Raw genomic sequence first — 26,714 nt, 5'->3', positions numbered from 1 at the left:
AGTAGTCGACATTATATTATATTAAAACGAGGCTCTGTATACAGAAGACGTGGCATGCTATTCTAGGATGACATCTTACTCCCACTGACACATCACTATATTTTAGTAAAACAACAATAAGAAAAGTGAATTACAATTTAGAAATGACACCAAAATATTTTAATTTTAATATGTAGTTGAGAAGATAAAATGTATGTGGTTAGGAAAATAAAAAGATATACAGTTCATTAAACTGAGCTACTTGTTAAAGTTGCCGGGTTGTTGAAAGGGAAATAAATAGGTATAATTTCCTGTTGTCATCCATGCTGGAAGACGTGGCTTTATGAAACCTCTCCAGCTACTCTCAATTACTGCTGACTACACCCTCCTCTCCACTACATCTTTCTTTCTCATACTACTGTCACAACTGTAGAGAGGTCTGTCATATCACTCAACCTCTATCTGGCTGTCAGGACCGCTACAGTTTTATCCTCAACATGCCGCGACAGCAGGAATTAATGGATAAAGCTGAGGATGTGGTGGACCTGGTGAGTGGCATCTTTCAATGACACTTTCTTGTTATTTATCAACTTTTACCTCCTCAACTATCAACTTTAACACACTTTAGCTTCTTTTTCCTGTCATCTACAACATGACTTACTGCATCATATATTCTCAATCATTATATAAGTATTTACATCTTAATCTTCTTGCTCATTGATTTAACATTTTCCAATTTTGAACATTTTTCACATATTTACATTGTGATGTGTCACTTTAGTTCTCCTTGTTAATGAGTTAATACAACAGTTGTTACCGTCATAGTTTTTGACCAACTATTTGAAGCTGTTCTATTCCCGTCATTTAGAGCTGTCCTTTTGAATCTGATATCTTAACACTCTGCAAGCTACAGAGGTGGTTTGTGTTTTAATATAATACATATTCTGGCCAAAACATTACTGTTTGTTTTGTATTATTGTTTAATCCCAAATCAGTCCAAGTGAGCAAACAATGAAAAGCAGGCGTTATGAGTACCCCGTCCTTCCATGCGTTGCGTATCCAAGAATACATTATCCAGTGGGTCCCTTTCTCATGGTGATAAGGGTTCAATTGGAGGGAGATTTGGCTGCCATTTCTAGCAGGTTTTGCGACCACTTAGGAGCTTCCTCGTTGACCGTCTTGTATACGTCTGATAGTGATGATGATAATTCTTCTTATCAATATTCACCGCCCATCACTTTTACATTGCCAACGAATCACCCCCGCTTCGTGAAGGATATTTAGGCTCCGTTTAGAAGCATACGGACTTCTGAGGAGTGTTCCATATGTCCCTATTCACGTTTTGAGGATGTAATTGTAAGTGATGTGTAGTAACTTTGGAAACGTTTCTCTAGAATTCTTTAGATGAATACTTCTGTGTAATTAGCGACCTGTAATCTTGATATTAAATTTACATAAATTTACTACGAATATGCGAGTTCCATTTCCTAGTTAACGGAATTGAACATATGCGTGTGCACCAACTCTATATGTTGGATATTTAAAAGAAAAACTCTCCTAATTCGCCTTGGTTTTCTTGTCATTTAGTAATTAGTGTATTCTAATTTTGTTTTCTCTATAGATTCTTAAGTTTACATTCTCGATCTACCTGTTTTTATGAATAGGCCTTTTGAGTGGAGAAAATAAGTACAAGTTATATACCGATCGCTTAAAGTACATCTCTCCTTCAAAATGTGTAGAGTTGCGTTAAAAATCATCAGCCCATCAGCTAAATTGGGCTACCCATCTCCTTTTCGAATTTTATTATCTTTGAATGTTGAATGTCCACGTTGCAACAGGGAATCCTTTACCAGGAGATATCTCTCTTCTGCCATCCGTTGTGTTTTGTTAAGAACGTCACTTGAGCAGACTTTTTGTTAAAACTTGTAACTAAGTTTTAGTTTTTGTAAATTAAATGAATCAAACTTTAAACATAATTGATTTTCAAAATCAGTTGTATTCGTCCTGTTTTCTCTTAGTGTCTCCTTCCATGTAGTTAATTAGAAAATTCATTTCGTACAGTTAACACCCAATCACTAGAATTCCAAGCTAGCCGGCCTCTCTTATACAAATCTAGGACCATATCCAGTCCTATTGTTCGAATATGTAAGAATCCCTGTTTTATCATTTACAATAGCCTACAATATCATAGAAATTTTCTGAGATATACCTCTAATTATATCGTGAATTTATACGATACTATTATCATTGCACAAACAGCTCCAGTTTTGTCATTTGACACATTTATTTCGACTTTAGGAACCTATTTTCGTAATAAATATTTTCTTGTGTTCTTTTCCCCCTCTGCAGTTCTTTTCAGATATATCAAGATTTCTCTACCTGCTCCCCTTCTTAATACGTTTGGATGGAGTTACTAATGCACTTTATTCCTCATTTGAGCGTTAACTTTTCACATGCTGGAAAGAACAGTTAATGGTTTTTTTTTCCTTTTTTTTTTTTTGATTTATCGTGTATGTTTGTTAAGAGGAACACTTGAAATTTAGTCAAGTAACACGAGAACATCAGTTCCGCAGTATCGAAGCAGCGAAATAGTATTTTTCGTTGCTCCAATAAAACTGTTTGTAGGTCTAGCGTAGAAAGAATTCAACAGATATTTGTTATTGAGCTCAACTGCATCCGCTCCCTGACAATGTTATCAAGTAAACGTTTTCTCTCCAACGCAACTATCGAGTATAGGGGCTATATATTAGCCAGCTGGAGACGATATTTCCTGGGGCTAAATAACAGTAACATTCGTCCTAATCAGGGCTGCTACATTATATTGGTAAAAGATCTTTACTATATATATATAAGTACAAATAAAGGTTACAAACCTCATTCAGGGATAGCAAAATCCTATTAAAATACTGATTAGTTGCCTATACAAAAATGTTGAACATTACAGTTAATACTCAACTGCAAGATAACTATATAAACCTTGGTTTATATATATTTATTTATTATAATAAGAAAATAGAGAGGTAATTAATAAATTATTATTCATTAATTAAAAAATTGACAAACATCCCTTACAGGTATTTCAATGTGTGTGTGTAAACGGATCTTATAAATATTAGACTACATTCAGAGATTTGACATAAAAACTAATAAAACTTGCAGTTTCGGTGGGTGTTGAAGGTTCTGTCTCTAATACTTGATTTGTCTGTTAGACATTGGACAATCTGGTGGGAAATTTTATGTATTGTTTCTTGTTTTATTTCTCTTAACTCTACGCGCGCACCTTCGTTCTACATTAAATGTAACACCTCAGAAACCTATTTTGGAGGGAGATTATTTGAAAAATAGATTGAACTTAACTACTTTCTATTTAAAATGCCATCATATTAAAAGTGTATCGACCCCATCCCCGTTGTTTTTTGTATAAAAAGATTAATATTAGGCACAAAGTTTTGTGTAAGTATATTTGTACCTTAATTACCTGTTATCTTTTTAACTGACAAATTAAGCATCTTCGTAATTTGCTATCTATATTGATTCAGTACAGCAGAAAAGGTTTAATTAAAATGAACCTGTATAAAAAGTTAGCGATATGGGGGCATATGTATGTACTAAATGTGTTTAGCAAGAAATGGAACGCCGAAGGAATTGATGTAAACCTAAAGGAGTAATCTTAACTGATTTGAACTAAGAATAAGAAGCATCATAGATACAGATTTTGCTTGTAAGAGATGAAAAATGGATGAGTGACTTGAGCATGAGGTGGAAACTAGTAGACAATAATGCAGATGTAGCGAAATAAGTATGAAGGGCAGCAGGTGTATATATAGGCTCAGGATTCTTGAAATAAGTAGGACTAATCTAAATTTGTATTTACTAAATAAATCAACAGGTAGTAGCTAGAGCGAGGCTAATGCAATATCCATCACTGCAGCAGGAATACATATTTTGGTAATGCTTTTACTGTCAGTTGATTTAGTCAATAAGAAAAATCTATTTTACAATTGGATTTTTATTATAACTTGACTCTCCAGTTGTTCGTGCATGAAACAATTTTGTTACATGGGGAAATTGGCTGTTTCTGTTGGTTAGGACTGATCATTATGAGCTTTTGATATGGTCTTGTCAGAATCTGATACTTTGGCAACTACAAAGTCAAGAATTTGGAATAGTTGATCAAAGATTATGGAACTAAGCTATATTAAAAATAGGATTGTTTTGTGGCTAATAGTATGGTGTTGTGTTGTACTGAAATGTAATGTACTGAGATGTAGTAGATTAGCTTAGGGTAATCAATTATTTGAGGTGTTGAAAGTCATAGAATGGAATTAGTTATTCATAAATGGAGAAATACTTACATGCACGCAAAAATTATTTTCCCCCTACTGGAGAAGAAATGTGTGTTTTTTTTCCATCCTACTGGAGAAGAAATGTGTTGAACTACTAGCAGAATTGTTAGCATGTTGAACAAAATGCTTAGTGGAATTTCTTTTGGTTCTTGACATTCTGAACTCAAATTTCACCAAAGTTAACTTTGCCTTTCATCCTGTGGTTGATAAAATATGTACCAGTTCAGCACTAGAGTCAATATGATTAACCCCCTTCTCCCTAAACTGCTGGCTTTGTGCCAAAATTTAAAATGTTTATATTTATAAACTTTTTATAGTTTAGTTATAAGATGAAAGACAGCACACAAGCGTTTTTAGAGCTAGCCTCAGAGTCTGGTGGTGGGAAGGACAGAAGTTATCCTTAGACCAGAGATCTGGCTCAAATGATTGCAACTGCATTCTGCTAAAAGCACCCCAACACCAGATGATGATGCTAAACCTGGTCACTGATTGTGTATATCCTCTCTCTCTCTCTCTCTCCATCATCATTTAACATCTGTTTTCCATGTTGGCATGGTTTCCAGAGCTGGATGCCCTTAACACCAACCACTTTTCAGATTGTACTGAGTGCTTTTACGCAGCACTGGCTTAGGTGCTTTTTGTGTGGCATCTACGAGCCCACAGCACTAATTCAAAACAGAGTAAGAAGCCCACTGACAGCTCAAACCATGCATTATGGCTGGCCATGATACCATCTGTATTAGAGAGTTCTTGAGTGTTCCTTCTAAGTTGGGTTAGAAGTCCAGCAGAAGGAGTGAGGAGAGACAAATGAAGAGCAGAAACAAGGTAATGAGTTGGAAAAATTAAAACAAATATAGGATTGAGAGTTAATGTACATGTATCTAACCATCCATGTATATAAATATAAATCAGGAGGAGCTACTTACTTTGAGATGTAACTTCAATCATGCACAAACAATATCACATGTGCACCTAAGTACAAAACAAGTGACATAGAAGGTAAATAGGTATATTATGGGACAAGAAAGATATAAGAAAAGATGGTCATAAGTCAAATAGTGAAAAAAAAAAAGTTCTGCAGCCAGATTAGTTATGTAAGACAATAGTTTGATTCAAAAGTTTATCTTTAGCCTAAGTTTCAATGAATCTTATTAAATGTCATTTTTACTGCAACCAATTCAGTTGGAGTTGGTTATGATGTTAATTCATTTACATAATAAATATCTTATATAAGTATATTGTTTACCTAATGTTGAAATGTATTTATTAGCTTGGATCATGTTGAATATTCCAGTTATCTCATTGTTTAATGTTTGCATGGGTCAAATGAAATCTGTTGGGGCAGAATTTACTGCCTAACATGCTCCCGTTGGCTGATCTTTACCGATTTCCAAGTAAGGTAATACTTCTATTTGTCCTTTAAACACAACAGTACAATCGCCTGACATATCTTCACAGAAGATTGCAGATGAATGGCACCATTTGTTTAATAGTGATGTTTACAATTAGCACACAATCAGGACAAAATGACACGAATACATATGCACGTGCACACACATGATAGGCGTCTTTCAGTTTCTGTCTACTACATCCAAGCAGCCTATTACCACATGGTTTCAAAGCAAGCTTCTTATCTGCACAGCCATTTGGACTGAGAAGACCACTATTCATTGTAGTATTAAATATTTTATCATTATGTGCCACAAGCCTATGAGGAAACATCTATATTGTTGTTGTTGCTAAAAATAGCAGTCAAATCTCCCTTAAATTACACCATACTTATTTCAAATTGAAGGGAATACATTAATGTAATGTTTGATATTGTATCTAGAGGAGGATGAGGTTGTCATGATTGGAGCACTTTTGATCAAAGGTCAGTTCAGTTGGACCTGGCCTAAAAGTAAACAGCCATCCTCTACCATTTGACAGGTATATTAACTTGAGGTTATTTATTCTATGTATACTTTGCTCTACTCACAAAAGACTGGTAAAAACCAATAACTTGTCATTTGATTATCAAAGTGTTTCTTTGTATAATTCTTTTTTTGTAAAATCTTTTAACCTCCATCACAATATTTCAAAATAAAGTGACTAATGTCACAGATGTTGGATATCCCAGACCTGATATTTCATGCATTTTTGTTTCTTAGTATATTTTCGCTTTTTTTTTTTTGTTTTTTTGTGTGTTGAACTATTGTATATCAGTCATTACATTTAAGTACTGTCAGCTGTTCTTCTATTTCAACTTTTCTTTTATAAGAAATTGGGCATTTTCATTATCCTTCATTTGTTAAACATTTTTTAATGGCTTTAATCAGGAAGAAGTGGGTGATGCCTATGACCTTTGATTACCCTGTAAGACTGATTAAACTGTTGCAGATGATGTTTACTTTGAACAACTTTAAGTAATGTCTGCAGGAAAAACATACGAATTTCAGAGGATTGACCCTCTTGAGAGGAAGGATCGAACATTATCACTATTGCAGGGCTTTGGAGAGGAAATGCTGTTTCAAGAGGAGTATTAGGTGATGGTATGCTGCTAGCTAGTTGTAAGGAGCAGCTACTTGTGTAGAATGCGAGGCAAAGTGAGTAGACATGTTGTAGACTAGAGGAAGTGCGTTGGTGAGTGAGAGCTTTCTAGCTAACTTGTTTTGAATCTCTCTAGGATATTAATATCAGTAATTTTTGCTTTTATGAATATCAGTCAATGTGAGGCCTAGCGTTTGTAGTGACTTTGAGGGGTTTTGTGTTGTCAGAACTTCAGAAGCTAAAGAAGATTGTCTTCCTAACATGTGCAGTATCTGTATGCTTTTGAAGTAAAGATTTTGTCCCTATTTAAGAATGTTTCCAAGGTTTTTGTCATGATGGCAATATAGATTTGACATGTGTCTAGAAGGTATGTGCATGACAACCCTGCTGAAGGTTAAGGAGGTGTCCTTAATGGTAACAGCTGCATAGGTGTGAACATGGTTACAGGTGACAGTGTAATTAATGTAACATGAGTATGAGTGTGAGTAATTGAACCACTTTTGCATATGTTGTGACAAATAGCTTCCAACTGAAGACAAGCCAGATGAAGCTCAAATGTGAACAGTTGAAGTTTCTTAGAACAACTTTGGAAGAAATAGTATAAGACTAAATACTAAACAAAATTCAATTCTTCCCCTCTACTACAATTGATTTTATTTGCAATACAGATAGATCTATTCAATTAACAGATTTGAAAAACTTCATGCCTAGTTTACATAGCTGCTTCTGTGACTATATTGATTCTTTAGAAGTTCTGACCATCAATATCTAAACACCAGTACCAATTTTATCATCAAGACTACATGAATATTAACATCTTTAAACTTCAACTTATGGTTTGACTAAACAATGATAATTTAGTCATACAGAAATCATAATTTTATTTATTCAGTTTCAAAAAATGAAATTATACATCTTTGGTGGATACCTATATAAACTTTGCTGAAATGTTATGGTCTTATTACTGGAGATTACTTCTTGCTAACTCAACAAGTTTGATTATTTACATATTACTTATTGGGTCATACATCTTTTATTGTTGGATATTCTTCCTTATTTTAATTACTATAAACATCTATTACTACAACTCTGTGAAGTTACTCAGCTTCTAGTTTATGATAGTTTCTACAGACTTATCGATAGTGAGTTGATGTTTTCCAAGAAGATTTTCAGTAATGTCCTGCTCTTGGTTAAGGTGATCCTGTGGCCTGAGGCTTTTAACTTAGCCTTATTTATCTTTTTACAGCTACTGATTTCAGGAGCAGTTTTTTTCCATGCTAAAAATGTGTGTAATGAGATGCTCCAGTTCATATGTATCAGTGAGTTCTTTCCATGTTTTTTCAAGTTTACTGTAGGTTCTTTCTGAAAGGTTTATGTTTTTGAGATGAGCTGTTTCCTTGATATTTTCATATTCGTCAGTGACTATACAAGATGCTCTTCTTGATCTTAGGTGTGAGTGGAATGTGTCGTGTAGCTGTAGTATGCTGTGGCATAACAAAATTTTCATAGGTAGTAATTTTAGCAGAGTTGATTCCATTTTCTGTTTCAAGTGTTTCAGATCTGCTACTGACCTTAATGATGTATTGATTGTGTATATCAGTGGTTCCCAACCTGGGGTCTGCAGACCCCTAGTGGCCCGCAAAGGTAATACTGGAGGTCTGTGAACTAAATTCAAAATTTCATACACACACACACACACAAGGACAAGCATATTAAAAGGGGTCTGTGGGAAAACTCATTTAAATAAAAGGGTTGAGAATCACTGGTGTATATCCTCTTTGTTGGTCAATGTATCAATTGCTGTTGATAATGAGCATGTTGGCATATAGGCTTAAGACAAACTTTAATGGACATATGATGATCAGAAGGAGCTCCTGAGAAACTGTTGTCTTGACTATGTCTTCTACACTTCACAGTTTGGAAGATTTGTTAACATTTAGAAAGATGTAATTTATCAGTTACAACTGATGAACTTTTAAGATACAATTACATCATTGTTCTAGAAACTCAATAATACCAGTAAATTCTTTGAATCTATACAGGCAGATGTTAGGCTGTGTATCAGCAAAGTTTGTGTAGTACTTAAAAGTCTCAGCATGATATGGAAATCTAAACTCTCAGAATCTGAAAAGGAACTTCTAGGCAGTAGTTTGCTTATTAATTAGGTATGTAACAATTACCAAAAGTACTAAAAGAAAGCAATTATTAAAGGGTTGACCGTCTGGAAATATTTTTATAAATTCATGTTCTAAGAAATTTCCTATAATTTCAATTTCTCAAGTTTATTGAATTTTTTAAACTCCAATTTCTCACAAATTTAAATATTCACTGTGTCCAATTCATCACATTTAAATATTCATTGCGGAGTATTCCATTTTCATTTGCAAAGTCTCTCACTTTCTCTTTTAAGTTTTAATTTGTTATTAATGTATATGTAATGTAAAAACATTATTTATTGAATGAAAATTTTTTTAAATACCCATATAATTTTTGAATGCAGGATAACTGTGAGAAGAGCCTAGAAGGTTGGGTAATTACTATTAGAAGATGAGGAGATAAAAACAAAGTTACCAACAAGTACTCGAAACTTGCACCTTATTCAGTTTCCAAACACAACTTCAACAGTGACACACACACACACACACACACACACCAATACACACTGGCGCACACACATAGATACACATGCATACAAATGAAAGGCAATAAATGTGTGTCCGTGTGTGTGCTATTCACTGACAAAACTTTGTACTGCATTTTTGTGAAGTTTTGTCAGTGAACAGGTCACGGTTTCAAAGCAACGAAAATATTTTGACACAAATGAAGTTTTAATGTTGAAGTGAAACTAACAGTATTTGTGTTCTTGAATGGTTTACAATTGTTTTTGTTTCAGCACACGATCTCAGATCAAGTCATTTGCTATGCAAGCACATCTCTGTAATTTTTTAAAATCACTGGTTAAATGCCAGCAATGACCTCAGGCTCTCCGGTATTTTAATTTCTAAACAGAAACAATCGGGGGCAGGGAGAGGGATTGCAAAAAATTCATGATTTCTCAAATTTTCTTTTTTATAACGTACTAGCAGAAATACCCGGCGTTGCCCGGGTTAAAGAGAATAATGAAATCTAAAAACGCCGTCTAGACTACGCATCATCTTTATATATAGAGATGTATATACACACACGCACCCAAACACACGTATATATATGTATATCAATATAAATATATGAAAGTCAATGAAGTTTCGTAAAAGAAGGTGATCATGTACATACTTTCTTGCTGTTGTGATTATAACACCTCGTTGTAAACAATGTTCCTTGTTTTCCCTTGTGGAGCATATACAAATAGGTTTTTTTTGCTGCCCACTCTTGAGCAGCCAACATACAGTTGTCCATGTGAGAAGCAGGGCTCTTCTAAGAGAAGACCAGCTACAGACAGTGTTTGACCCTGAGATTTGTTTATGGACATGGCAAAAGTCACACGAAGGGGGAATTGTAGTCTTCTGAATGTAAAAGGAATGTCTGCTCCTGATGGAGTAAGAGGAATTCTTGGAATAAAGACGTCATCCCCTTTTGCATATCCAGAAAGAATGGTAGCCTCGATAACGTGTGACATCATTTTCTTTATCACGAGTCGTGTTCCATTGCAAAGTCTTGGTGGTTCCAGATTGCGGAGCAGCATAACAGGCGTTCCAACTTTAAGTGATAATATGTGGGGAGGTAGTCCTGGAGGCTCCAACGAATTGAGAAATTCAGGAGGATAGTTCACCAGTTCATTTGTATCTGGAACTGTATCAACAGACTTGTAAGTTTGAAGATTGCCGGGAAGAGAATGCATCAGGTGTTGATTAATTTTTGTAACAGCTATGTTTTTTGGAGCTAATATTGCTCTTTCACATAGCCAATTGTGATTTTGGTAGTTTTGTTTAAAGTTGGGAAAGACTTTGTGTTTGAGGTCATCTACAGAATTAACAACAGAACAAAATGGCCGGAGGTCTGCAACGAAATAATTTTACTCAAAACTTTGCAAGTGAATCAGTGGAGGCAAAGATGCGTCTCATTTACTTGACAATTTATGCACTACATTGCAGAAATCACAATGTAAGTATATCTGAAAGGGTAGTCTTACACTGTTGTACCGTTGAATTACAAATAATGCTCATCTGTTATGTTCGGGTTAAAATTTCATCAACATCAAAAATATATGAATTTTCATGGGAGTTATGGCCGTTATGCAAAGAATATAATTTCCAAATTTCATAAAGATCCATTCAGTACTTTTGGCGTAGTTTTGGATAAGAAAACAAATGACTAATGTGTGTGTGATGGGTGTATATATGTATAGATATCTGTATATATGTGTACATATTACATGTACATCTATATATATATATATATATACATCTACACATATGTATACATATACATGTATGCATATAGATCTATATCTATATATATATATATATCTATACATATACGTGTACATATACATCTTATATACATCTTATATGTATACATATACATCTCTCTCTTTCTATCTCTCTATATCTATACATATACATCTATATGTATACATATACATCTCTCTCTCTCTCTTTCTCTTTCTCTCTCTCTTTCTCTCTCTCTGAAAGTATCTGTCATTACAGTATCGAAATGGTGTACATATACATCTATTATGTTGATATTTACCAGAACAAGACTAATCAGTAAATTACTGACTACCTGTCATTCTCTTAGGCTTTCTCTTTTTATACTTTCTCTAGCCATCACTTGTCATGTTTATTATCACCAATCTATTACAGCTTCCTTATAAGATTTTAATGGTTTATTCAGTCTACCATTTCAATCATCTTAATATCAACTTTTCTATGCCAAATGAGCTGGACAGGTGTGCTACAAAGCATATCACCACTAGATTTGTGCATTCTCTTGTGAGATCTAGTCCCTGAGATCTGAATTCACCCCCTTTTTATTTTTTTTAACGTCTTTGGTCTTTTTCTTTCACAGATAGCATTCACCAACAGCACATCAGTTTATTACCCAGTACTCATCAGCTATTTAGATCACATGTCCATACCAATTTAGTCATCTCTCCTGCATACATCAGCTGATGTCTTTTACACCCTGCCACACCCTTGATTAATATAAGCCCTATCTTTGAGAGAAATTATTGCATGTATAACATACCATACCTCATTTCCCTCCAGCTTCTGCAGTTCTTCCACATTCCCTCTAATTCACTCCCCACAATGTAGCATCACATTCTTTGCACATATTTTATACATCAACTAGTGTAGATCTTAACTCTCCAGCTACTTTCTCAGTTCACATGTGCTTTGCTTTTCATGTAGTTTAACATTACATATACAACAAATAATTCTCACCTTTCAATTTAGCCTCTGCAATCTCATATATTCAACACATCTTACATATGCTACAAAAAGTTTACTTTTTTGCATCCAGAGAGAATAATTTGCGATATCAATCTATCTATCTATCTAGGTCATCCCTAGATAAGTAACAGTTCTCTGAACATCCATCTCTTTTGTACTCAAGATGTGTTTCTCTTACATCTCTCTAGCACTATTTTGATCACCTTGTTAAAAAAAAGACTGTCTAGTGAATTACAGGACTTTGTCATTTACACTGCTAACCATGAGAGCTACTATGCAATCGAAGACCTGCTAGAAATAGCAGTCACATCTCTCAAATTTCTTTACGGTCTTAGGAGAAAGGTTTTGTTTGTCAAGAATAATGTAGTCCTAGATGCATTATATCTCAAAAAGTATGGGATGGTTATGGCCCAAACTTTTTTTGATCATAGAGCTACTCCATAAGAGTGCACCTTGAGCTAAACAACTTCTGTATCTCTATCATATTGTAATTCATGTTACATTTCATCTTTTTTGTACTTATTGGGCCCCTACAAAATGAGCCTGGCCGTTTCCTGGATGGTTCTAAGATTTTGTGCTCTTTGTTGGTAGTTAGCATTCTTGTCATTGCAATGTTGACTTTTAGGTTTTCTTGAACATATTTTTAGGTTTGTTACATTCTGTAACTCAATAGATTTTATTTTGAGAACTGGCTCCTCAGTCTTTAAAAGTTCTAAGTATTGTTATTATTTAATCAATCGCTATCTGCACTCAAAATTAGTTCACCTGATAACTAGATAGCTTCTACAAAAAGAGCAATCTAAATCAGTTTTGTGTTTTTATTACAATTGTATTATTAATTTAATCTTTTCCACTTCATCAAATCTCATTAAACTTTAAAAAGTTTTGTCTAAATTCATTTTTATCAAATAAATTTAATAAAATGGAATTTGTACATTTCAAATAATTTTCCAATCTAATTTACTAAAGTGTACATTATGGTTTTTTTAGCAATATTTTTGTGCACTTATCCACATGTCAGTTTATGCTGTGTGGTCTCTGTTCTTATGGTTTTGTTGTTCAGTAGCTCCTGTTAGCTCGACATGAAAAGAACTCTGAGGGTAGTCAATCAAATATTTGGGAGTGATCCTTGAGTCTGGTCTGGGACCACACCATACTCTCTGTCATGTACCAAATGTGGCAATCACAGCAGTATGTTGCTCCAGAGAAGAAGAAATACTGGTTTTACTAAGATCTATATAATATAGTAAACTAATAATGATATTACCATAGTCATTAATTTAACATCTGCTTTTCTATGGTGGTCTGTATAATAGTTTCCCAATCTTGTTTTTATGTTTGATTCAGTCATCTCATCCATTTCTCTCTCCCATTCTCCCTCCCACCTCTTCTCTACCCCTCTTTCAAAGTTAAAGAAAATAAGGAAATAGAAGGTACCAATTTTGTTGGTCTTTATCATGAGCTGTTAAAACAGGAATGAAAGCTTTTACCAATTACATTTATAAGTAATTTCAGTCACTTTGTTTTAAATGTCTTGAAATCTGAAAGAAAGTTAATAAGTTCTTGCTTTCAAGTTCACTAAGAGAAAATACCAATAAAATACATTTGTTTCAGCAAATATCTTTAAAAAAAGCTGATTGATTATCAAGCTTTCATTAAACTGACCAGTGTCCTGTAAATGGCTTATGTCTGCCTTTGGATTTTTTGCTGTTATTGATCCACAAATATCCAAGTTCACTTAGTCTACTTCTTCCTTTCCATGTTGTATATCTCAACTAAACAACTCTCTATTAAACACTACTCAATTCTTCCTTCCAAGAGACCCCCCCCCCCCCCGGAGCCCCAGTTGATGCTCATTCTACAGATTTTAACTTCTAGGAGTTCAACATGACAGTCTGGAAGGACTTACAAAAGCTATGGACACTGCTTCTCTTATTTTGGCTATGTACAAGATGAAAGAAAAAAGATGGGGAGAATCCTCCCAAAACAAGGGTGCAATGGTTGATTTCAGTTAGCAGATTTCTTTATAAATTACAAATTGAGTGACCATTTAGAAAGCCTTTTATCTGCATAACTATTTTACTTGTTCACTCTTACTGAATACAATCGTGCTCTTGATGCTATATCAGTATGGTAGCCTCAATCATGTCATTAATCTTCAGAAACATCTCCCTGATTTAGAAATATTTATTTTGTATCATGGATGAGTGAACTACTTAAAATTAATCAGTACTGGGTTTTTGCTCAACCAGAACCAATAACTAATCTTTTGTCAAATTGAAACATCTGTGAGATTAAATTCTATTCTATGGAGACTTAGATTATTTTCTATTGTATTTTGTTAATAACAGATGTGTTGGTTACAAGTTGCTAACAGATCAATTACTAGTTCATTTGATTTACAATAGGGAGAATAACAAAGGAACATTTGTGTAACAGGGGCAGAACAAATAGGACAAGATATTTTTGTTCAAATGTACCAATATATTGGTTTTCTTACTGATGTTTACATCATTCACCAGAATACCCCAGTAAAAAAATATGCACTTGTATATATGTATGCAATGGAACTAACTACATTATTGCATTGTGCTGACTCCTGGACACTATATTATAGGCAGATAAAATCGTTAGATAGTTTCCACTTGTTTATGTATAAAATCTGTAAGATCAAGTGGTAGGACATGATACTCAATATAGAAGTCCTACCTCCCTGAAAAATCAGTTTTATGTTGACATTACTCTTATGAAATGAATAGTGATACAGGTATGTCAATGTTATCAATTTTGTTGGGTCATGGCAGTCAGGCTTAAGTGCAAAAAAATCACATTTCCCAAGCAGTCTTTTATGACCAGCTTGCAATTGGTAAGCATTCTGTTGGAGTACTACTAAAGTTATATAAAGACTCTCTGAAATGAAATCTGAAGATGCATCATATGAGTGCAGCTGTGATTTCTTTATAACATTTAGGGCACTGAACTCTTTGAACAGACACATTTAAGTCCTTTGTAGAGATAAGAAAGGGGAAGGGTGTATAAAAGGATCCTAATTGATTACATTGCTCCATAACTTTTATTTTTTAAATTGCTTTTTATTTTTATTGATCATTAGAATCTATTGTACTTGTACTATAGATTCTATTTTCTTGACAGTCAGGCTCATTTATCAGTTTATATCACTACTAATGTTGTAACATAGCTAATAATATTGACTTACCTGTATCACTATTGATGTCATAAGAGTAACTCTGACTCATTTGTATTACTACAAATGTTATAAGAAGTGACAACACATTTTCTGTCTCACTATTATAACATAACATAGAACCCAGTATTAGACTACATAAGAAATGTTGCAAACACATGGCCAATTTTCTGAAACTAGTCAAAACTAGTTTATGTTCAGCTACTTCAGATAGAACAAACTTTCTTGAGAAGACAAGTGGTTTCACCTTGGTGTTTTCACTGTATAAATGTTACATTTTAAAATAAGTGGTTGAACATGGACAGTTGTCAGTGCACAGAGGTAATGTCTGAATTACTTGTCATTACCTTATATGATTCTGTTTGCTAAGATGTGTGTAGTATACAAACCAGGTGTCCAAAATGGCATAAATGGTTACAAATGCTGACTCTTCTCTTTTAAGTAAAAGAAAGAAAAAAAAAGCAATGTAAAAGTTAAAAGAATGTCAATTATGTTTATTAAACCATTATAAAATAAACGGACTGATCTATTTATTACCTACCATAATTATATAACAAAAAAAAGGGGTTATCTATTTAAGAATATATATATATATATATATATATATATATATATATATATATATTTGTTTTCTGAGATTTAGATATATTATTGGAGAATATTAGATAACATTTACTCTTTTACTAGTTTCAGTTTGTCAAAATGTTCATTTAGTATAGAAACATTAGTAGGCTTATCTTCAAAAGGTTAATTGGAAATGAGTACAATTATATTAATCTGAGCTTTAGAATATTGTAAATTGACTACATAGAGATGTATATATTTCAAAAAAGGAAGTATTGATTGCTATCTCTCTTGGAAGAATTGTCATTTATTGAATAGCTGAAGTCAAAACGAAGAAAAACTAATTTCTTCAAAAAAGAAATTTTTTTTGCGATAAAGATATCTTAAACCATGGTGAAATAATGATGAAATATGCAACTAAATCTAAACCATACACTTAGTATATTTATAAATTCTATAAACATTTTACATGGACCCTTTAAATTGAGTATAATGAAGCACCATACTACAAGTTAGAAATGCATAGAAAAACATTATTTGGTTCACTATATACATGTACATTAATCAAACAAGGCTCATTGTGGTTGATCAGCAACAGAAATCTTTTCAGAAGGCTATTGATATTTTAATTTCTATAATTTTGTACAGCAAACATGACCGCAAACCATTTGCCAGGCTGTCACTACTTGTCGAGATCAAAGGTGTTAGCTATATTTACATAGTAGGGAATATAGGAATATGGTACACTTATAGGGAACATAGGAATAAGGTACATCTATTTAAACACATCAGTTTCCAGAATTTAAAAGTTACCGTTTTCTATCATAGATTAATAATTTTCTCAACTGTCAATAGTTTATTACATGATTTTGTTACCATGTTCATCCCTACCAAACACTGTATCTTTAATTTCAGTATCACAGTCTACATGTTCCTGCCACACTGTATGTCTGCTGTGTATCTCTGTGATTTCAGTTTTGTGGGCCATATGTCACCACTACATTGTATATTTTTGCGATTTCAGTGTCACTGCTCATATAACATTACTACATTGTAAATATTTCACTATCACAACCTACATATGTCTGTACATCTCATAACAATATTGGTGTTGTTTACTTCCCATTTCTAATTATTCTGTTCAAGATTAAGGTTTGTTGAATTGTTGAAGAATTGTATTTATCTCAAGCATTAAGGTAATAAATTAAGATAATCATTTCGATACAGAGAAAGCAATGTTTAACTTAAGTTCCTAGTCTGAAGTAAATATCTTGCTTTCTTTTAATGACTTTAAACTAACACCCTTCACCATTCTCATTCAATACATCTTATTCCATTTTCTTTTCTCTTTTCAGATCCTCCGAAATAGCAAATTCTTTTTACCTCATGTTGCCCGATTCTGTTTAATTAGCACCTTCTTAGAAGATGGAATTCGTATGTGGAGTCAGTGGAATGAACAACAAGACTACATGAACTCCACCTGGGGCTGTGGTTGGCTGTTAGCAGCGTTCTTTGTTGTTTTTAACTTAGTTGGACAACTAGGAGGTTGTATAATGATATTAAGTAGACAGAAGGTATCTGCTGCTTGTGGTATATTGTTTGGTATCATCTTTATACAGGTAAATATCTTAATTTTTTTTTATGACTGTATTTCTAAAGAGAAGACTGTTTATGTGTTTCAATAAAATTTCTGTAACGTTATATATCTATGCTAATGTTAATCAACCAATAGCATTCATGCAAAGAGATTTTCAATGAGCCTTTTATTTAAATATATATACTTTAGTCACAAGTAGATTAGAATGTAGGCCATATTTGTTAGATTTATGCTAAACTTCTTTACAGTGTATCCATTATTGCAAGAATCTATTGTTTAGCCCCAGGTTAGCTATGATCAAAGGCATTCCAGATATGATTATCTTTTTTGTAACTCAAGGTCTCTGTTTTCCAACTCCCCACCCCTGTTTTTAAAGATAGTTTTGTGATGTGGTGATTTGGTTGTTATTTCTAGCAGGTCATGCACACACATAATGGCTCCCTCAATGACTTGGAAACACCTTTATTAATTTTTAGGCTGTTCCAATGATCTATTTACTTTAAAATATTGGTCTCTTTATTCAACTGGTATGGGTTCATAAACTGCTACAGTATTCCATTGAGTCCAGAGGTAATCTGTATCAGTGAACCAACTATATTGAAGTTACTGAAATGTAAAAGATTTACTTCAGTAATATATGCTAAAAGTTAAACGATCATCTGTGAGTAATTTGGACTTTGTGGACTCAGGAATATTACAGTCCTGAGCAACTGTTGGCTCATCATCATCATCATCGTTTAACGTCCGCTTTCCATGCTAGCATGGGTTGGACGATTTCACTGAGGACTGGTGAAACCGGATGGCAACACCAGGCTCCAATCTAAATTTGGCAGAGTTTCTACAGCTGGATGCCCTTCCTAACACCAACCACTCAGAGAGTGTAGTAGGTGCTTTTACGTGTCACCCGCACGAAGGCCAGTCAGGCGATACTGGCAACGGCCACGCTCGAAATGGTGTCTTTTATGTGCCACCCGCACAAGAGCCAGTCCAGGGGCACTGGCAACGATCTCGCTCGAAAATCAATCATTGAAACACTTGTAAATGAATAAAATATCCACCAGGTGGTGTTTGTCATGTGATAAACTTTATGTGGAATGTTCTGCTCTTCAATAGTCATGAAATACGACCTGTATTCAGAATCAGAACCTAAATCAAATAGTGAAGATGACAAAACATGATTGTGGGAATTGCAGCTGAGTATTGACTTTTTGAATTTATAGTAGGACTTAAAACTTGGCACTGCAAATAATGAAACATTTGTTAATTATACAGTATCCTTACAAATGATATTGGACTAGGGATTAGTAGGTGTCTTATCCCTAGACATAGCTCAACAGAATGACAGCTGTAACTCTTTGCTGTGGTGCTCTTCTCCCATATCTTAGATCTTGCACCATATTCAGTAGCGTGGAGTGGAAATAAAAAATTGTGAAAATTGAAAACGCTTGAGGGCTAAAATGTTGCTATATTCAATTACTAGAAAAATGCAAAATTTTTGCTGAGATCAATCAAAAGCTCCTTAAACTCTGAAAATGGGGGAATTTTTGTAAATGTTTTTACAATAGCACTAAATCTATGGAATTTATGTCAATACTCACTCTATTCAGTATTGTTTATTATTCAATGCAAAAAAGAATGATGAAGGTTGTATGAAAATCTGTTTATTTGTTCAGAAGTTATGTACTTTTTATGTTAATGAATGTTTGCAGTTTTAAGTTTGCTGGCCAGCCTGCAATAATGCATGGTGGAATCATAACTGATGATAATGTTCAGCAAAATGCAAAAACATGCATGTACACTCACATCCTCATAAGTCAGCATTTTATGTTTGTATAACAGATTTTTGTTATATTTTGTTTACATATTCTTCTATATTGTATAGGCGCAAGCGTGGCTATGTGGTAAATATCTTGCTTACCAACCACATGGTTCCGGGATCAGTCCCACTATGTGGCACCTTGGGCAAGTGTCTTCCACTATGACTTTGGGTCAACCAAAGCCTTGTGATTGGATTTGGTAGACAGACACTGAAAGAAGCCCATCATATATATATATATATATATATATATATATATATATATACATATATATATATGTGTGTTTGTCCCCCCCCTCACCACCACCATCGCTTGACAACTGATGTTGGTGTGTTTATGTCCCTGTAACTTAGCAGTTTGGCAAAAGAAACCAATAGAATAAGTACTAGGCTTACAAAGAATAAGTTCTGAGGTTTATTTGTTCTAGTGAAGGCGATGCTCCAGCATGGCTGCAGTCAAATGACTGAAACAAGTAAAAGAATAAAAGAATGTCGTTGAAGACTAAGTTTTGGCTTTGTGACAAAAGCTGACACTTAATAGGAACAAATTTGACAACTGGATGATTTTCACATTCTTTTATTTCCTTTCCTATCATTCCGGAGTAGCTCGATGGTCCTGATGTTGACCCGTCAATAAATATGAATAAATGTCTTAATTTATTCTAGTAATAATATATAGCAAGATTCTAGGCCTCAGGCATTTTCAATTTCCACAATTTTTTGTTTTCACTCCACCCTAATCTTCAGTCCATTAATGAAGCCTCACTCATAATTGTAAATTACTTTCTTTTTGCCATACTCTGTCCTCACACTTTATATTACAGGTACTACAGTAAAATCTGCTCTTAAATACATCCTGGTTACATTCCAACTTCATTGGCAACACCAAAGTGGAAAAGGAAATGCCCATAGTTTTTTCTTAGCCAGAGACTTTGGCTTAATGATAACTGAGGGAGGTTAAAGTGATTGTCAGTTTGAACCTGTACAGGTTTGGGATTAAGGAAGAGATGTGGAGACTAAGAAATGTATAAAGTATTCAATTTGTGGTTTTGTGGTTATTAGACACAATGCAACTGACATGGTATGGAGTAGCTGGGAGATAATCTAGATAAGTGTGGTATATAATCAATGTTTCAGATGAATGCTCTTTTGTGAACTTTCCTTATGAGTTACTCTGTCTGTATGTTTCCATTAATTTATGAAAATAAGAATTTGATGGGATTTAGAAAAATAACTAATTTTCTCATTATGAAGCTGATATTAATGACGCAAATGAAAAACTGTAATTGTATAGAATGGAAAGTTTTTAATTTATTTAACGGTAAGCATTTGAAAATGGAAAATTTTGTATTGTAGAATCTGAAGCAGTTTGAGGGAGGTTTGTTAAATGTTAAATCTCATCATGGTTGTATACTTGACATTTAACCTCTCATACACATACACACACTATCTTATGGTCCCATATTCAACTACAAGAGTTTCTAGAAGAGTGTTCTTTTGCTAGTTGCTGAGTTCAGTCATGTTTTGTCTTAGATTTGTTGATACATAGCTTGTTACTCCAGGATGAGTGGCACAATTTGTAACTTTGAGCATCAACTGCATCAACTTTATTTGTCCAGGATGGCCTACAAAGATCAAAGCACCCAGTACACTCTGTAAAGTGGTTGTTGTTAGGAAGGGTATCTAGCCATAGAAACCATGCCAAAGATGACATTGGAACCTGATGCAACACTATAACTTGCTGGTTCCCTGTCAACAGCATCTGACCTATGCCAAAATGAAAAGCAGACATTAAATGATGACTGAGTGGTATCTGGGATAATATAGTTATATTACAGGCAGGGTCCTTTATGTGAGGGCTCTGTTTGAATTGTTAGTCTTTAGTACAATAAAAAGCTAAGTCTTTTTTCAAGTCTGATTCTTGCCAACACTGATCCTCTCTAGTTTATCAATTCTAGTGACCTGTTCTCTCCAAAATTATTGGAATACAACATTGTATATATTTTGAGTATTAAAATTGTAAATTTACCACACTTTCGTTTATGACATTTCTCTTGTATTTTTCTGATAACCTTCACAAAAAAGTTTTGTTTTATTTGTCTGTTGGAGAGAGAGATTAATTTCATTAAACATTGAAGTTTCTAATGTATGTTTTATTTTTATTTTGCAGACTGTGGCATATAGTATTCTGTGGGATTTGAAATTTTTACTCAGGTGCGACACTTTGATTTGAAGTAATTTATTTGTAATTAGAAATATTGAAGTGTTTTAAACTATAGTTCAATTAAGTTAATGATTTTGAATATATCTCAACATCTGCCAGGTGATAAATACTGAATGGAATGACTAATAAGAATTTTCTATATAAAAAATGTTGAGAGTGGTCGTTAGTTTAGTTGTATTAGGTTGTCAAGAAAGTTCTTGTTGTTTTTAACCTTTAAATTCAGATGCACATATCTCGGCTCAAACAAAACTTTATTAATCGAAATAAACACCATCAGAATCAACACACTTTTGCCAACGCGAAACAAGTTTATTTATGCCAGTAGCGTAAAAATCCTGCGTTCTGGTGGTAATGAAGTTGTTGGTGTGTTTGGCATCGTCTTGGCTTTTGAAGCATTTCTCACACAGGAAGTTACCGAGATGCTTGAAAAAGTAGTAGTCGGTAGGCGAGAGGTCTGGTGAGTATAGTGGATGAGGTAGAGTTTCGTAGCCCAATTCGTTCAGTTGTGCAATCTGTGGCCGAGCGTTGTCATGGAGAAGAATTGGTCCTTTTCTATTGACCAATGCTGGCTGTTGTTGTCAGAGTTTCTTATGCATTTCATCCAGTTGCTGACAGTACTTCCCTGCTGTAATGGTTTCGCCTGGATCCAAAATGCTGTGATGAATGAGACCGGCTGCAGACCACCAAACAGTCACCATGACCTTCTTTTGGTGCATGGAGCTTCATTGGTGTCCAACCACTGAGCTGAGCATTGCCAGTTGTCGTAAAAAATCCACTTTTCATCGCAAGTCACAATCTGGTCGTTCTTGTTTCATAAAAGAAGGGAAGACGACACTTCAAAACGGTGTTTTTATTTGGTTGTCGTTCAATTCGTGTGGCACCCATTTCTCAAGTATTTTCGTTTTTCCAAAAGTGGTTGGAAATTGTCATATATGTTATGTTTAATTCAGAAACAAGCTCTCGAACAGTTGTGTGTGGATTGGCTTCGACTAAGGCTCTTAGTTGATCGTTGTCAACATCCGATGGCCGACCACTAAGCTTATCATCTTCAAGACTCTCGTCACCGCTACAAAATTTCTTGAAACACCATTGTGTTGTACGTTTATTAGTGGTTCCAGGGCCAAACGCATCATAGATATCGCGAGCTGTTGCAGCAGCTTTTCGGCCTAGCTTGAACTGGAATGAGAACATTGTGCAAATTTGCTTTTTGTCCATGTTGTATTCAACGTTCTGGAAAAAATGGCCTAATTATTCAAAAAGAAAAAGAGTAACACGATTAGATAGAGCAAAAGACGGGCTTTAAAATGATATAAAGAGTCAAAGTAATTTAACGAAAGTTAATTTGAAAATACTTCATTTAAAACCGAAATTAAAAATTCCGCAAGAACTTCCTTGACAACCTAATATTTCCAACTACATCATTTAACTGCTTTTTTGGACTTGAATGAATGAATATATGAATGGATTGTTGTTTTGTTTTCATTATTTCTCATGGATGCTATTTCTTGCTATTCTAAAAATTACTTTCTTTATCTCTTTTCAGAAATTTGGCTCTTGCTGGTGGAGTGTTATTGTTGCTAGCAGAATCTAAAGCAGAAGGTCGCAGTCTGTTTGCTGGTTTACCAAGCCTAGGAGAAAATAACCCTAAGCAATATATGCAACTCAGTGGCCGAATTTTGTTAGTTCTTATGTTTCTTACACTTCTGCGTTTTGACTTGAACCTGTTTCAAATAATTGAGAACTTGGTGGGCACTGGTCTCATTTTGTTGGTTGCCGTTGGTTACAAGACTAAACTGTCTGCATTGGCACTTGTTGTTTGGCTGACAGCACTGAATTTTTATTTCAATGCTTGGTGGAATATTCCAGACTATAGGCCAATGCGAGATTTTCTAAAATATGACTTTTTCCAAACTTTGTCTGTTGTTGGTGGACTGTTACTTGTTGTAGCCTATGGGCCTGGGGGTGTAAGTATGGATGAACACAAGAAAAATTGGTAATCTGCTACACCATTACAGTTCAGCTGAACTCTCCTATTCTTGTTCCAGCTTCAATATGTGGCTATTGTCTTATTTTTCATCAGTTCTGTTTTCTTATTCTTTCTTTAAAATGGTTGTGGATCAAACATTCTGATACACTAACTTTGGTTTCCTTCCACTAGTACTGTCTTTTGTAATCAATTTATAGAATCAGAGAAATGAAATTTTAAGAAGAAAGTGAAAGATAGATGAATGAAATAACTTGAATGAATATGAATTATTAAAGAAAGAGAGAATAGTTTTAAGAAACTTTAATACCTTACAAAGAGCAAGAGGTTTTACCATGCTGTAAGGTCTCATTTAGAAACACTGCATTTCTGTGTATATAGATCTCTCAAATTGCTCTACTACAATTTATTTGATCTTTCTGTTTTTTTTGGGTTTTTTTTTCAGATAAATTTAATGAAGTATGTTTTGTTTCCAAAAGTTTTTTTTTAAATCCCAGAGAAATTTTGAAATATTCTAAAATGTACTGCTTACAAACTGAATAGTTCTATTTATTAGAATTTCTATAAGATAATGTTCTCTCTTCAACACATACACCATTTAACAGGTATTTCTAAAACAAAATTGTAGTTGTTTTTTTTCTCAGTATATTGATTCAAATATATTGGTCCTTTAAGAGAAGTTATCACCCTGTAAATGGTCATTAAACATACTATTACAACTTAAATTACAACACCATTTTCATTTATGGTCTCCATATTGCTCAACTCTCTCTACCACAAATATTTTTTTTTCTTTTTCAATGCAATAATGTTGAAACTTTTCTGTTCTCAAATGGAGTAACAAAATCTGTCCCTGAACCTACTGGCCCTTATTGTTCATCTAATTTGTTAATTTCATTAATTGAAAACTTAATGGCTGGATATTTGTAGATGTTAGTAAAGACAAGAAAACAAAATGCTGAAAGAGAGAAATTCAAATATTTTTTCCCCCACTTTATTTCTTATGATCTAAACCTTCTAATTATGTGTGAAATTAATTTTTGAGAAGATAACACAAAATTGGATGGTGATGTTAAGTAAAAAGCTTACAACTGCTTTCCTTATTAATAAATTTACTAATTATAATGTGCAGTGCATTAACATTATTGTAAACCATGCTGCAAAACTTTCAAATGGAGACAGTCTCACTGTTTTATTTGACAGCAGCAATCTTTTTATTTTACTCCTTTTTGAGTAAAAGTTGTTTGTTGCGTAACTGAATCTGTTCAGGAGTATTTTTGATTACTTCAGTTTGTGGAGTTCTGATTGCTGCAGGCATTGTGTTCTGCTGTTTAACTTTTTCTGTTTTCTACCATCGTTAAACATTTCATGGCAGCATTTTATGTATGTTATGGACAGAAGAATGTTTGTAGCCCCAGCATATGTATGTACATAATGGTCATTCTGGTGTTATTTATTTATAGTTATTCTCCACTATAAATATGCAATTCATTTTGATATTTTGCCAGCTATGTCAATGTTTGTCAAATTTCCACTTTATATTTTTGATTTTTACACCAACTTATCAAAAAATATCCTGCCCATCATTTTTTTTTATTCTGTCTTATAATATTTTTTCTGTAAAGTGGAGGAATTCTCAATCGGATTTTATGAAAACTGATGAAATCCTGGCTGTTGAGATACACTTTGATGTGCTATAAGCTTTGCTTGTAAATACCTAACAGCTATATGGCTACTTGGCTTCTCTTCATTATCTTTCAGAATTGCCATCAACCTCACACATTTAACATCAGCATGAATACTATGTTTTTTCAGCATAAGTTAAATGATATCATCCTCTTGGAAGAAGGAATTTTTTAGAGTAATTTCCAATTCCTTTCAGAGTCATTTAATCTCTGTAATATTTGACACTTTATTTTCTCTAAATTGCCTGCTGTCTGTCAATAATTGTATGTACATATATGTTGTGCACATATATATATATATATATATATATATATATATATATATATACACATACACACACACTGTGTATGTATATGCATATACTGTGCAGTCCTGTTTAACTGCATGTTGCTTCATATTAACCTACCAAAAGCTCAACCCACTGCTAGAGTTTCATAGATCTTAAATTGTCCTATTACTGGACACTTATTACTCAGTCAACTACTGAGCGCATGTGATTTAGCTCACAACTGGGTATTTGTGGTTCCTGACTTACCTAACTACTAGGTACTTGTGAATCCTGACATACTCTACAACTAGATAATGGTTTCTTCCATGTTTTGATGGTTATAGGGCAAAGGACAGTGTTATTTTATCCTTAGTTTAAGATCAGTTATAATCTCCATCTCCTCATCATTATCTCTAAATTCTAATTCATCAGTTTTAAATTTGGATTCATCAGTTTTCAAAAGAACTAATTCATTACAAAAAGTCTAAGTCCACTCCCTCTCTCTTTCATGCATGTGTAAGTTTGTTCTCCTCATGTCAACTGTATCATTATCTTGACTTCCAACTAAGCCACAAACCTCTGTGATACAATCTGACATGGCCAAAATGTCATGCAATTCTTCAATGACCTCCATCAGATTGTATATCTTTTTCCTTGCAAATGGAACTTTTTTTTTCTTTCAATAAATAAAAAATATTTAGAGAAAAAGGTTTTAAAATATCTGTGAAAGTAAATTTTAAAAGAATTTTCTTTCTTGTCTGTCACAGCATGTTTGCGGTGGTGATATTACAAGTGGTGGCATTTTGGTTGTGTGTTCGTAGTAATGTATTTGTTTTTTAATGAAGAGCTCAATCTGAGTGTGCATGATATATGTATATATGTTGTTCAGCCTGAAGTCAGCCTTGATTCACTAGACTTTAAAATCAAAGAATACCAGCTGTGACCATTCTCTTTTTTCCGGCACTGTGTCCAGCACCACATCATCCACTGTATCCTTCTTTTCTAAAAGGGTAGGATGTAATTTGGTTCAACATTATGATATATAAAACTAGAAGTAACCAGCTGCTTCATTTGACAACAAATTTTCTCTCTCCTTCAAACTGTGAGGCATTAGATAGGTGAT

At 33.8% G+C, this 26,714-nt stretch overlaps 1 protein-coding gene across 1 annotated transcript; it reads left to right on the top strand.

The window, feature by feature from the left end:
* The first annotated feature begins 45 nt into the window (after positions 1–45).
* Positions 46–26,311, top strand: LOC106875266 (surfeit locus protein 4). Its single transcript, XM_014923347.3, has 4 exons — positions 46–527; positions 17,372–17,635; positions 21,600–21,643; positions 23,197–26,311. Exons 1-4 carry the CDS (start codon positions 477–479, stop codon positions 23,648–23,650), a joined length of 813 nt encoding a protein of 270 aa, XP_014778833.1. The 5' UTR covers positions 46–476; the 3' UTR covers positions 23,651–26,311.
* Positions 26,312–26,714: the final 403 nt, after the last annotated feature.

The sequence above is a fragment of the Octopus bimaculoides genome, chromosome 2 (assembly GCF_046866305.1).
Source record: "Octopus bimaculoides isolate indiv1 chromosome 2, ASM4686630v1, whole genome shotgun sequence".
NCBI lineage: Eukaryota > Metazoa > Mollusca > Cephalopoda > Octopoda > Octopodidae > Octopus > Octopus bimaculoides.
Note: the sequence above shows the minus strand (reverse complement) of the source record. Positions and strands in the feature narration are given on the sequence as shown.

What these genes read in the sequence shown, in the direction of transcription:
- LOC106875266 (XM_014923347.3), top strand. Translation starts at nt 477, where the DNA reads ATGCCGCGACAGCAGGAATTAATGGATAAAGCTGAGGATGTGGTGGAC. An exon ending in CTGAGGATGTGGTGGACCTG is followed by an intron (nt 528 to 17,371) that starts GTGAGTGGCATC and finishes TTCTCTTTTCAG; the next exon opens with ATCCTCCGAAATAGCAAATT. An exon ending in TTGGTATCATCTTTATACAG is followed by an intron (nt 17,636 to 21,599) that starts GTAAATATCTTA and finishes TTTATTTTGCAG; the next exon opens with ACTGTGGCATATAGTATTCT.